This window comes from Scyliorhinus canicula, chromosome 7, assembly GCF_902713615.1.
Source record: "Scyliorhinus canicula chromosome 7, sScyCan1.1, whole genome shotgun sequence".
Lineage (NCBI taxonomy): Eukaryota > Metazoa > Chordata > Chondrichthyes > Carcharhiniformes > Scyliorhinidae > Scyliorhinus > Scyliorhinus canicula.
The window spans coordinates 1,432,443-1,446,935 of NC_052152.1; the positions used below are offsets into that span (position 1 = coordinate 1,432,443).

The 14,493-nt window shown below is 51.0% G+C and overlaps 1 protein-coding gene across 1 annotated transcript in view; it reads right to left on the reverse strand.

Annotated features, from left to right (window-relative positions):
* The window catches only part of LOC119968624 (high affinity cGMP-specific 3',5'-cyclic phosphodiesterase 9A-like), an 82,368-nt gene extending 80,544 nt beyond the window's left edge, over window positions 1–1,824 (reverse strand). The window contains exon 1 of the mRNA XM_038801245.1: window positions 1,498–1,824. Within this exon, the coding sequence (XP_038657173.1) occupies window positions 1,498–1,566 (69 nt within the window). The 5' untranslated portion in view covers window positions 1,567–1,824. The remainder of the gene's footprint in view (window positions 1–1,497) is intronic.
* Between the last annotated feature and the right edge of the window lie 12,669 nt (window positions 1,825–14,493).

Below are 14,493 nucleotides of genomic sequence, written 5' to 3' on the forward strand. Positions count from 1 at the left end.
AGTGATCAGGAGCAGTAACCCTGGCTGATTTCCTCTCTCTCTCTAACCCAGGGATCACTGGTCAGTGATCAGGAGCCGGAACACTGGCTGATTTCCCCTCTCTCTCTAACCCAGGGATCACTGGACAGTGATCAGGAGCAGGAACCCTGGCTGATTTTCCCTCTCTCTCTAACCCAGGGATCACTGGACAGTGATCAGGAGCAGGAACCCTGGCTGATTTCCCCTCTCTCTCTAACCCAGGGATCACTGGACAGTGATCAGGAGCAGGAACCCTGGCTGATTCCCCTCTCTCTCTAACCCAGGGATCACTGGACAGTGATCAGGAGCAGGAACCCTGGCTGATTCCCCTCTCTCTAACCCAGGGAATACTGGACAGTGATCAGGAGCAGGAACCCTGGCTGATTTCCTCTCTCTCTCTCCAACCCAGGGATCACTGGACAGTGATCAGGAGCAGGAACCCTGGCTGATTCCCCTCTCTCTAACCCAGGGAATACTGGACAGTGATCAGGAGCAGGAACCCTGGCTGATTTCCCCCCTCTCTCTCACTAACCCAGGGATCACTGGACAGTGATCAGGAGCAGGAACCCTGGCTTCTTTCCTCTCTCTCTCTAACCCAGGGATCACTGGACAGTGATCAGTAGCAGGAACTCTGGCTGATTCCCCTCTATATCTAACCCAGGGAATACTGGACAGTGATCAGGAGCAGTAACCCTGGCTGATTTCCTCTCTCTCTCTAACCCAGGGATCACTGGTCAGTGATCAGGAGCCGGAACACTGGCTGATTTCCCCTCTCTCTCTAACCCAGGGATCACTGGACAGTGATCAGGAGCAGGAACCCTGGCTGATTTTCCCTCTCTCTCTAACCCAGGGATCACTGGACAGTGATCAGGAGCAGGAACCCTGGCTGATTTCCCCTCTCTCTCTAACCCAGGGATCACTGGACAGTGATCAGGAGCAGGAACCCTGGCTGATTCCCCTCTCTCTCTAACCCAGGGATCACTGGACAGTGATCAGGAGCAGGAACCCTGGCTGATTCCCCTCTCTCTAACCCAGGGAATACTGGACAGTGATCAGGAGCAGGAACCCTGGCTGATTTCCTCTCTCTCTCTCCAACCCAGGGATCACTGGACAGTGATCAGGAGCAGGAACCCTGGCTGATTTCCTCTCTTTCTAACCCAGGGATCACTGGACAGTGATCAGGAGCAGGAACCCTGGCTGATTTCCTCTCTCTAACCCAGGGATCACGAAGTTTTGGCTGTTTTGTCTTGCATTACTCAGCACTCTGTTGAGTTAGAAATATCAGCTTCCTGGGTGTGAGTTTGGAGCTGGAGCCCTGAGCAGGAAAAGGGGTATTTACCATCCCAGCCATTGGCTGATGAGTAATCTGACTGGGGTTGCATCTCGGAATGAGTCTGCTGGCGATCCAATTAGCTGTTGGAAAGGGAATAAAGGTTGGTGATTAATACTGACTGGGCAGTGATTGCTGTGTGAATGTACCTTCTGTGTTCGAGCCTCCGTTTCCAGGTAGATGGCTTTAGGTTGCTGTGATGAGGATGCTGACCCCATTGTCCTGCGGGACAGAGCTGAGTGACCGATGGAGATTCAGGGTTCAGCGGCGCTGCACAGTGACCCAGAGGTGGCTCAGCACACACACACACACACACACACACTGTGATTCTGCCTCCTGCTCTCCAGCTTCCCGGCCACACAGTGACTGACACACTATCCCACTCTCCTCTGCTCTGCAAGCTCTCAGCATCTCTATAGCAACATGAAGGAGAGGCAGAAGGCTCCACAATTACATTCGCTCATTACTACATCTCGAGAGGCTCGAATGGAATCTGTTGGACAGATGGAAATGAACAACAAAAGCAGATCCTTCTAACTGCCCCTCAACTCAATCAGCAACAAAACAATTCATTTTTATTGTAATGTTTGCCAGCAACAAAACAAAGCTACCAAACGTCAAATTCTGAAAAAAAACAATAACCAAAAGGAGCTACTCAAACCTCAAACAAAAATGACATCAAGTCAAACATTGCCAAATGTTAAATAGACAGTAAACTGCGGAGAGTCACCAATCACACAGATCGCACCTCACAAACCAACAGTCAAATCATTCTGTGAATAAGTCTCACTCAGCAACTCGATACACAAATCTACATCATTGATCGCTGCACGGTCAGAGTGTCAGTACTGAGGGAGTGCCGCACTGTCAGAGGGTCAGTACTGAGAGAGTGCCGCACTGTCAGAGGGTCAGTACTGAGGGAGTGCTGCACTGTCAGAGGGTCAGTACTGAGGGAGTGCTGCACTGTCAGAGGGTCAGTACTGAGGGAGTGCTGCACTATCAGAGGGTCAGGACTGAGGGAGTGCCGCACTGTCAGAGGGTCAGTACTGATGGAGCGCCGCACTGTCAGAGGGTCCGTACTGAGGGAGTGCTGCACTGTCAGAGGGTCAGTACTGAGGGAGTGCAACACTGGCAGAGGGTCAGTACTGAGGGAATGCTGCACTGTCAGAGGGTCAGTACTGAGGGAATTCTGCACTGTCAGAGGGTCAGTACTGAGGGAGTGCCGCACTGTCAGAGGGTCAGTACTGAGGGAGTGCTGCACTGTCAGAGGGTCAGTAGTGAGGGAGTGCTGCACTGTCAGAGGGTCAGTACTGAGGGAGTGCCGCACTGTCAAACGGTCAGTACTGAGGGAGTGCCGCACAGTCAGAGGGTCAGTACTGAGGGAGTGCTTCACTGTCAGAGGGTCAGTACTGAGGGAGTGCCGCACTGTCAGAGGGTCAGTACTGAGGGAGTGCCGCACTGTCAGAGGGTCAGTACTGAGGGAGTGCCGCACTGTCAGAGGGTCAGTACTGAGGGAGTGTTGCACTGTCAGAGGGTCAGTACTGAGGGAGTGCCACACTGTCAGAGGGTCAGTACTGAGGGAGTGTTGCACTGTCAGAGGGTCCGTACTGAGGGAGTGCTGCACTGTCAGAAACACTCCCAGGACAGGTACAGCACGGGGTTAGATACAGAGTAAAGCTCCCTCTACACTGTCCCCATCAAACACTCCCAGGACAGGGACAGCACAGGGTTAGATACAGAGTAGAGCTCCCTCTACACTGTCCCCTTCAAATACTCCCAGGACAGGTACAACACGGGGTGAGATACAGAGTAAATCTCCCTCTACACTGTCCCCATCAAACACTCCCAGGACAGGTACAGCACGGGGTTAGATACAGAGTAAACCTCCCTCTACACTGTCCCCATCAAACACTCCCAGGACAGGTACAGCACGGGGTTAGATACAGAGTAAAGCTCCCTCTGCACTGTCCCCATCAAACACTCCCAGGACAGGTACAGCACGGGGTTAGGTACAGAGTTAAGCTCCCTCTACACTGTCCATATCAAACACTCCCAGGACAGGTACAGCACGGGGTTAGATACAGAGTAAAGCTCCCTCTGCACCGTCCCCATCAAACACTCCCAGGACAGCTACAGCACGGGGTTAGATGCAGAGTAAAGCTCCTTCTACACTGTCCCCATCAAACATTCCCAGGACCGGTACGGCACGGGGTTAGATACAGAGTAAAACACCCTCTACACTGTCCCCATCAAACACTCCCAGGACAGGTACAGCACGGGGTTAGATACAGAGTAAATCTCCCTTTACACTGTCCCCATCAAACAGTTCCAGGACAGGTACAGCACAGGGTTAGATACAGAGTAAAGCTCCCTCTACACTGTCCCCTTCAAACACTCCCAGGACAGGTACAACACGGGGTGAGATACAGAGTAAATCTCCCTCTACACTGTCCCCATCAAACACTCCCAGGACAGGTACAGCACGGGGTTAGATACAGAGTAAAGCTCCCTCTGCACTGTCCCCATCAAACACTCCCAGGACAGGTACAGCACGGGGTTAGGTACAGAGTTAAGCTCCCTCTACACTGTCCATATCAAACACTCCCAGGACAGGTACAGCATGGGGTTAGATACAGAGTAAAGCTCCCTCTGCACCGTCCCCACAAACACTCCCAGGACAGCTACAGCACGGGGTTAGATGCAGAGTAAAGCTCCTTCTACACTGTCCCCATCAAACATTCCCATGACCGGTACGGCACGGGGTTAGATACAGAGTAAAACACCCTCTACACTGTCCCTATCAAACACTCCCAGGACAGGTACAGCACGGGGTTAGATACAGAGTAAAGCTCCCTTTACACTGTCCCCATCAAACAGTTCCAGGACAGGTACAGCACAGGGTTAGATACAGAGTAAAGCTCCCTCTACACTGTCCCCATCAAACACTCCCAGGAGAGGTACAGCACGGGCTGAGATACAGAGTAAAGCTCCCTCTACACTGTCCCCATCAAACACTCCCAGGTCAGATACAGCACAGGGTTAGATACAGAGTAAAGCTCCCTCTACACTGTTCCCATCAAACACTCCCAGGACAGGTACAGCACGGGGTTAGATACAGAGTAAAGCTCCACTAAACTGTCCCCATCAAACACACCCAGGACAGGTACAGCACGGGGTTAGATACAGAGTAAAGCTCCCTCTACACTGTCCCCATCAAACACTCCCAGGACAGGTACAGCACGGGGTTAGATACAGAGTAAAGCTCCCTCTACACTGTCCCCATCAAACACTCCCAGGACAGGTACAGCACGGGGTTAGATACAGAGTAAAGCTCCCTCTGCACTGTCCCCATCAAACACTCCCAGGACAGGTACAGCACGGGGTTAGGTACAGAGTTAAGCTCCCTCTACACTGTCCATATCAAACACTCCCAGGACAGGTACAGCACGGGGTTAGATACAGAGTAAAGCTCCCTCTGCACTGTCCCCATCAAACACTCCCAGGACAGCTACAGCACGGGGTTAGATGCAGAGTAAAGCTCCTTCTACACTGTCCCCATCAAACATTCCCAGGACCGGTACGGCACGGGGTTAGATACAGAGTAAAACACCCTCTACACTGTCCCCATCAAACACTCCCAGGACAGGTACAGCACGGGGTTAGATACAGAGTAAATCTCCCTTTACACTGTCCCCATCAAACAGTTCCAGGACAGGTACAGCACAGGGTTAGATACAGAGTAAAGCTCCCTCTACACTGTCCCCTTCAAACACTCCCAGGACAGGTACAACACGGGGTGAGATACAGAGTAAATCTCCCTCTACACTGTCCCCATCAAACACTCCCAGGACAGGTACAGCACGGGGTTAGATACAGAGTAAAGCTCCCTCTGCACTGTCCCCATCAAACACTCCCAGGACAGGTACAGCACGGGGTTAGGTACAGAGTTAAGCTCCCTCTACACTGTCCATATCAAACACTCCCAGGACAGGTACAGCATGGGGTTAGATACAGAGTAAAGCTCCCTCTGCACCGTCCCCACAAACACTCCCAGGACAGCTACAGCACGGGGTTAGATGCAGAGTAAAGCTCCTTCTACACTGTCCCCATCAAACATTCCCAGGACCGGTACGGCACGGGGTTAGATACAGAGTAAAACACCCTCTACACTGTCCCCATCAAACACTCCCAGGACAGGTACAGCACGGGGTTAGATACAGAGTAAAGCTCCCTTTACACTGTCCCCATCAAACAGTTCCAGGACAGGTACAGCACAGGGTTAGATACAGAGTAAAGCTCCCTCTACACTGTCCCCATCAAACACTCCCAGGAGAGGTACAGCACGGGCTGAGATACAGAGTAAAGCTCCCTCTACACTGTCCCCATCAAACACTCCCAGGTCAGATACAGCACAGGGTTAGATACAGAGTAAAGCTCCCTCTACACTGTTCCCATCAAACACTCCCAGGACAGGTACAGCACGGGGTTAGATACAGAGTAAAGCTCCACTAAACTGTCCCCATCAAACACACCCAGGACAGGTACAGCACGGGGTTAGATACAGAGTAAAGCTCCCTCTACACTGTCCCCATCAAACACTCCCAGGACAGGTACAGCACGGGGTTAGATACAGAGTAAAGCTCCCTCTACACTGTCCCCATCAAACACTCCCAGGACAGGTACAGCACGGGGTTAGATACAGAGTAAAGCTCCCTCTACACTGTCCCCATCAAACACTCCCAGGACAGGTACAGCACGGGGTTAGGTACAGAGTTAAGCTCCCTCTACACTGTCCATATCAAACACTCCCAGGACAGGTACAGCACGGGGTTAGATACAGAGTAAAGCTCCCTCTGCACTGTCCCCATCAAACACTCCCAGGACAGCTACAGCACGGGGTTAGATGCAGAGTAAAGCTCCTTCTACACTGTCCCCATCAAACATTCCCAGGACCGGTACGGCACGGGGTTAGATACAGAGTAAAACACCCTCTACACTGTCCCCATCAAACACTCCCAGGACAGGTACAGCACGGGGTTAGATACAGAGTAAATCTCCCTTTACACTGTCCCCATCAAACAGTTCCAGGACAGGTACAGCACAGGGTTAGATACAGAGTAAAGCTCCCTCTACACTGTCCCCTTCAAACACTCCCAGGACAGGTACAACACGGGGTGAGATACAGAGTAAATCTCCCTCTACACTGTCCCCATCAAACACTCCCAGGACAGGTACAGCACGGGGTTAGATACAGAGTAAAGCTCCCTCTGCACTGTCCCCATCAAACACTCCCAGGACAGGTACAGCACGGGGTTAGGTACAGAGTTAAGCTCCCTCTACACTGTCCATATCAAACACTCCCAGGACAGGTACAGCATGGGGTTAGATACAGAGTAAAGCTCCCTCTGCACCGTCCCCACAAACACTCCCAGGACAGCTACAGCACGGGGTTAGATGCAGAGTAAAGCTCCTTCTACACTGTCCCCATCAAACATTCCCATGACCGGTACGGCACGGGGTTAGATACAGAGTAAAACACCCTCTACACTGTCCCCATCAAACACTCCCAGGACAGGTACAGCACGGGGTTAGATACAGAGTAAAGCTCCCTTTACACTGTCCCCATCAAACAGTTCCAGGACAGGTACAGCACAGGGTTAGATACAGAGTAAAGCTCCCTCTACACTGTCCCCATCAAACACTCCCAGGAGAGGTACAGCACGGGCTGAGATACAGAGTAAAGCTCCCTCTACACTGTCCCCATCAAACACTCCCAGGTCAGATACAGCACAGGGTTAGATACAGAGTAAAGCTCCCTCTACACTGTTCCCATCAAACACTCCCAGGACAGGTACAGCACGGGGTTAGATACAGAGTAAAGCTCCACTAAACTGTCCCCATCAAACACACCCAGGACAGGTACAGCACGGGGTTAGATACAGAGTAAAGCTCCCTCTACACTGTCCCCATCAAACACTCCCAGGACAGGTACAGCACGGGGTTAGATACAGAGTAAAGCTCCCTCTATACTGTCCCCATCAAACACTCCCAGGAGAGGTACAGCACGGGCTGAGATACAGAGTAAAGCTCCCTCTACACTGTCCCCATCAAACACTCCCAGGTCAGATTCAGCACAGGGTTAGATACAGAGTAAAGCTCCCTCTACACTGTTCCCATCAAACACTCCCAGGACAGGTACAGCACGGGGTTAGGTACAGAGTTAAGCTCCCTCTACACTGTCCATATCAAACACTCCCAGGACAGGTACAGCATGGGGTTAGATACAGAGTAAAGCTCCCTCTGCACCGTCCCCACAAACACTCCCAGGACAGCTACAGCACGGGGTTAGATGCAGAGTAAAGCTCCTTCTACACTGTCCCCATCAAACATTCCCATGACCGGTACGGCACGGGGTTAGATACAGAGTAAAACACCCTCTACACTGTCCCCATCAAACACTCCCAGGACAGGTACAGCACGGGGTTAGATACAGAGTAAAGCTCCCTCTACACTGTCCCCATCAAACACTCCCAGGACAGGTACAGCACGGGGTTAGATACAGAGTAAACCTCCCTCTACACTGTCCCCATCAAACACTCCCAGGACAGGTACAGCACGGGGTTAGATACAGAGTAAAGCTCCCTCTGCACTGTCCCCATCAAACACTCCCAGGACAGGTACAGCACGGGGTTAGGTACAGAGTTAAGCTCCCTCTACACTGTCCATATCAAACACTCCCAGGACAGGTACAGCACGGGGTTAGATACAGAGTAAAGCTCCCTCTGCACCGTCCCCATCAAACACTCCCAGGACAGCTACAGCACGGGGTTAGATGCAGAGTAAAGCTCCTTCTACACTGTCCCCATCAAACATTCCCAGGACCGGTACGGCACGGGGTTAGATACAGAGTAAAACACCCTCTACACTGTCCCCATCAAACACTCCCAGGACAGGTACAGCACGGGGTTAGATACAGAGTAAATCTCCCTTTACACTGTCCCCATCAAACAGTTCCAGGACAGGTACAGCACAGGGTTAGATACAGAGTAAAGCTCCCTCTACACTGTCCCCTTCAAACACTCCCAGGACAGGTACAACACGGGGTGAGATACAGAGTAAATCTCCCTCTACACTGTCCCCATCAAACACTCCCAGGACAGGTACAGCACGGGGTTAGATACAGAGTAAAGCTCCCTCTGCACTGTCCCCATCAAACACTCCCAGGACAGGTACAGCACGGGGTTAGGTACAGAGTTAAGCTCCCTCTACACTGTCCATATCAAACACTCCCAGGACAGGTACAGCATGGGGTTAGATACAGAGTAAAGCTCCCTCTGCACCGTCCCCACAAACACTCCCAGGACAGCTACAGCACGGGGTTAGATGCAGAGTAAAGCTCCTTCTACACTGTCCCCATCAAACATTCCCATGACCGGTACGGCACGGGGTTAGATACAGAGTAAAACACCCTCTACACTGTCCCCGCTCCCTCTGCACCGTCCCCACAAACACTCCCAGGACAGCTACAGCACGGGGTTAGATACAGAGTAAAGCTCCCTTTACACTGTCCCCATCAAACAGTTCCAGGACAGGTACAGCACAGGGTTAGATACAGAGTAAAGCTCCCTCTACACTGTCCCCATCAAACACTCCCAGGAGAGGTACAGCACGGGCTGAGATACAGAGTAAAGCTCCCTCTACACTGTCCCCATCAAACACTCCCAGGTCAGATACAGCACAGGGTTAGATACAGAGTAAAGCTCCCTCTACACTGTTCCCATCAAACACTCCCAGGACAGGTACAGCACGGGGTTAGATACAGAGTAAAGCTCCACTAAACTGTCCCCATCAAACACACCCAGGACAGGTACAGCACGGGGTTAGATACAGAGTAAAGCTCCCTCTACACTGTCCCCATCAAACACTCCCAGGACAGGTACAGCACGGGGTTAGATACAGAGTAAAGCTCCCTCTACACTGTCCCCATCAAACACTCCCAGGACAGGTACAGCACGGGGTTAGATACAGAGTAAAGCTCCCTCTACACTGTCCCCATCAAACACTCCCAGGACAGGTACAGCACGGGGTTAGATACAGAGTAAAGCTCCCTCTGCACTGTCCCCATCAAACACTCCCAGGACAGGTACAGCACGGGGTTAGGTACAGAGTTAAGCTCCCTCTACACTGTCCATATCAAACACTCCCAGGACAGGTACAGCACGGGGTTAGATACAGAGTAAAGCTCCCTCTGCACTGTCCCCATCAAACACTCCCAGGACAGCTACAGCACGGGGTTAGATGCAGAGTAAAGCTCCTTCTACACTGTCCCCATCAAACATTCCCAGGACCGGTACGGCACGGGGTTAGATACAGAGTAAAACACCCTCTACACTGTCCCCATCAAACACTCCCAGGACAGGTACAGCACGGGGTTAGATACAGAGTAAATCTCCCTTTACACTGTCCCCATCAAACAGTTCCAGGACAGGTACAGCACGGGGATCGATACAGAGTAAATCTCCCTCTGCACAGTCCCCTTGAAACACTCCCAGGACAGGTACAGCATGGGGTGAGATACAGAGTAAATCTCCCTCTACACTGTCCCCATCAAACACTCCCAGGAGAGGTACAGCACGGGGTTAGATACAGAGTAACGCACCCTCTACACTGTCCCCATCAAACACTCCCAGGACAGGTACAGCACGGGGTTAGGTACAGAGTTAAGCTCCCTCTACACTGTCCATATCAAACACTCCCAGGACAGGTACAGCATGGGGTTAGATACAGAGTAAAGCTCCCTCTGCACCGTCCCCACAAACACTCCCAGGACAGCTACAGCACGGGGTTAGATGCAGAGTAAAGCTCCTTCTACACTGTCCCCATCAAACATTCCCATGACCGGTACGGCACGGGGTTAGATACAGAGTAAAACACCCTCTACACTGTCCCCATCAAACACTCCCAGGACAGGTACAGCACGGGGTTAGATACAGAGTAAAGCTCCCTTTACACTGTCCCCATCAAACAGTTCCAGGACAGGTACAGCACAGGGTTAGATACAGAGTAAAGCTCCCTCTACACTGTCCCCATCAAACACTCCCAGGAGAGGTACAGCACGGGCTGAGATACAGAGTAAAGCTCCCTCTACACTGTCCCCATCAAACACTCCCAGGTCAGATACAGCACAGGGTTAGATACAGAGTAAAGCTCCCTCTACACTGTTCCCATCAAACACTCCCAGGACAGGTACAGCACGGGGTTAGATACAGAGTAAAGCTCCACTAAACTGTCCCCATCAAACACACCCAGGACAGGTACAGCACGGGGTTAGATACAGAGTAAAGCTCCCTCTACACTGTCCCCATCAAACACTCCCAGGACAGGTACAGCACGGGGTTAGATACAGAGTAAAGCTCCCTCTATACTGTCCCCATCAAACACTCCCAGGACAGGGACAGCACGGGGTTAGATACAGAGTAGAGCTCCCTCTACACTGTCCCCTTCAAACACTCCCAGGACAGGTACAACACGGGGTGAGATACAGAGTAAATCTCCCTCGACACTGTCCCCATCAAACACTCCCAGGACAGGTACAGCACGGGGTTAGATACAGAGTAAAGCTCCCTCTGCACTGTCCCCATCAAACACTCCCAGGACAGGTACAGCACGGGGTAAGGTACAGAGTTAAGCTCCCTCTACACTGTCCATATCAAACACTCCCAGGACAGGTACAGCACGGGGTTAGATACAGAGTAAAGCTCCCTCTGCACCGTCCCCATCAAACACTCCCAGGACAGCGACAGCACGGGGTTAGATGCAGAGTAAAGCTCCTTCTACACTGTCCCCATCAAACATTCCCAGGACCGGTACAGCACGGGGTTAGATACAGAGTAAAACTCCCTCTACACTGTCCCCATCAAACACTCCCAGGACAGGTACAGCACGGGGTTAGATACAGAGTAAAGCTCCCTTTACACTGTCCCCATCAAACACTTCCAGGACAGGTACAGCACAGGGTTAGATACAGAGTAAAGCTCCCTCTACACTGTCCCCATCAAACACTCCCAGGAGAGGTACAGCCCGGCTGAGATCCAGAGTATAGCTCCCTCTACACTGTCCCCATCAAACACTCCCAGGACAGGTACAGCACGGGGTTAGATACAGAGTAAAGCTCCCTTTACACTGTCCCCATCAAACACTTCCAGGACAGGTACAGCACAGGGTTAGATACAGAGTAAAGCTCCCTCTACACTGTCCCCATCAAACACTCCCAGGACAGGTACAGCACAGGGTTAGATACAGAGTATAGCTCCCTCTACACTGTCCCCATCAAACACTCCCAGGACAGGTACAGCACGGGGTTAGATACAGAGTAAAGCTCCCTTTACACTGTCCCCATCAAACACTTCCAGGACAGGTACAGCACAGGGTTAGATACAGAGTAAAGCTCCCTCTACACTGTCCCCATCAAACACTCCCAGGACAGGTACAGCACGGGGTTAGATACAGAGTAAAGCTCCCTCCACACTCCTTCCAAATGCTGCCTAATCTGGGTGTAATTAGCCTTCCCCCAATTTAGCACCTTAACCCTCGGACAACACTCGTCCTTTTCCATGAGTATCCAAAAGCTTACGGAATTGTGGTCACTGTTCGCCACATGTTCTCCCACTGCAACTTTGCTGACGTGGCCGGGCTCGTTCCCTGGTACTAGGTCCAATATTAGCCCCCTCTCTATCCACGTATTGTTCCAAAAAACCTTCTTGGACCCACTTAACAAATTCCTCACCATCCAGACCCCGAGACATAAATTAAAGTCTCTCTACAACAACCCTATTATTCCTACATCTATCCACAATCTGCTCACATATCAGTTGTTTTGATCACTGGGATGTCTTCTAGGGAATGTGGGCCTGTACAAGAAGGACAGGTTACACCTGAACTGGAGGGGCCAATATCTTGGCTGGGAGGTTTGCTAGTATGGTTCCGGTGGGTTTAAACTAATGTGGCAATGGGGTGGGAATCAGAGCAGTATGCCAGCCCTGCTAAGCTAGCTTTCAGTTCCAAGCTCACTTTACTGCTGCACCCATTAAACACATTTATGTTTAACATTTGTGAAATGACAGGCCCATGGAATGTTTCTACAAATCAGTAATAATATCATAGTGCAGGGGAATTAAACTACATTTTATTCCAGTGGCTGCTGTTTGAGCTGGAGTGCAGGAGGCCATTTGGCCCATCGAGTCTGCACCGACCCTCTGAAAGAGCACCCCAGCTACGCCCACTCCCTGTCCTATCCCCGTAACTCCACCTAACCCTTTGGACACTAAGGGCAATTGATCATGACCAATTCACTTAACCTGCACATCTTTGGACTGTGGGAGGAAACCGGAGCACTTGGAGGAAACCCACGCGCACACGGGGAGGATGTGCAGACTCCGCACAGACAGTGACCCAAGCCGGGAATTGAACCTGGGACCCTGGAACTGTGAGGCAGCAGTGCTAATCTGAGATAATGGGATAGTCAATCCTGTACATTGACTCCACAGGGCCCTAATGGAGGGATTCTGGAACTACCGGTTACACAGAGAAACCTGAAGTGAAAGTTATAGAACGATAGTATGATAGGGAGTCCATTCAGCCCATCATTCCTGGCTCTTAGAAGGAACTTTCCAATTTGTCGCACACTCCCAGCTTCCTGTAGGTTTTGTTGTGTTCTGTATTTAAGTAAGTTTTCCTTCCCTAGAAATTCAAAAGCAGTGTGACCAGGTCAAAGTTATAAATTTAATTTGTTCTGTCTGATTTTATTTATATTTCAAGAGGATGTCAGCAGCATACGCTGTTCATCACACCAGCTGTCAGCTCCATGCTGTATATCTATCTCCCCCAGCTCCATGCTGTATATCTATCTCCCCCAGCTCCATGCTGTATATCTATCTCCCCCAGCTCCATGCTGTATATCTATCTCCCCCAGCTCCATGCTGTATATCTATCTCTGCCAGCTCCATGCTGTATATCTATCTCCCCCAGCTCCATGCTGTATATCTATCTCTGCCAGCTCCATGCTGTATATCTATATCCCCCAGCTCCATGCTGTATATCTATCTCCCCCAGCTCCATGCTGTATATCTATCTCCCCCAGCTCCATGCTGTATATCTATCTCCCCAGCTCCATGCTGTATATCTATCTCCCCCAGCTCCATGCTGTATATCTATCTCCCCCAGCTCCATGCTGTATATCTATCTCCCCCAGCTCCATGCTGTATATCTATCTCCCCCAGCTCCATGCTGTATATCTATCTCCCCCAGCTCCATGCTGTATATCTATCTCCCCCAGCTCCATGCTGTATACCTATCTCTGTCAGCTCCATGCTGTATATCTATCTGCCAGCTCCATGCTGTATATCTATCTCCCCCAGCTCCATGCTGTATATCTATCTCCCCCAGCTCCATGCTGTATATCTCCCCCAGCTCCATGCTGTATATCTCCCCCAGCTCCATGCTGTATATCTATCTCTGCCAGCTCCATGCTGTATATCTATCTCTGCCAGCTCCATGCTGTATATCTATCTCTGCCAGCTCCATGCTGTATATCTATCTCCCCCAGCTCCATGCTGTATATCTATCTCTGCCAGTTCCATGCTGTATATCTATCTCTGTCAGCTCCATGCTGTATATCTATCTCTGTCAGCTCCATGCTGTATATCTATCTCTGTCAGCTCCATGCTGTATATCTATCTCTGCCAGCTCCATGCTGTATATCTATCTCTGCCAGCTCCATGCTGTATATCTATCTCTGCCAGTTCCATGCTGTATATCTATCTCTGCCAGCTCCATGCTGTATATCTATCTCCCCCAGCTCCATGCTGTATATCTATCTCTGCCAGCTCCATGCTGTATATCTATCTCTGTCAGCTCCATGCTGTATATCTATCTCTGCCAGTTCCATGCTGTATATCTATCTGTCAGCTCCATGCTGTATATCTATCTCTGCCAGCTCCATGCTGTATATCTATCTCTGCCAGCTCCATGCTGTATATCTATCTCTGCCAGCTCCATGCTGTATATCTATCTCTGTCAGCTCCATGCTGTATATCTATCTCTGCCAGCTCCATGCTGTATATCTATCTCTGCCAGCTCCATGCTGT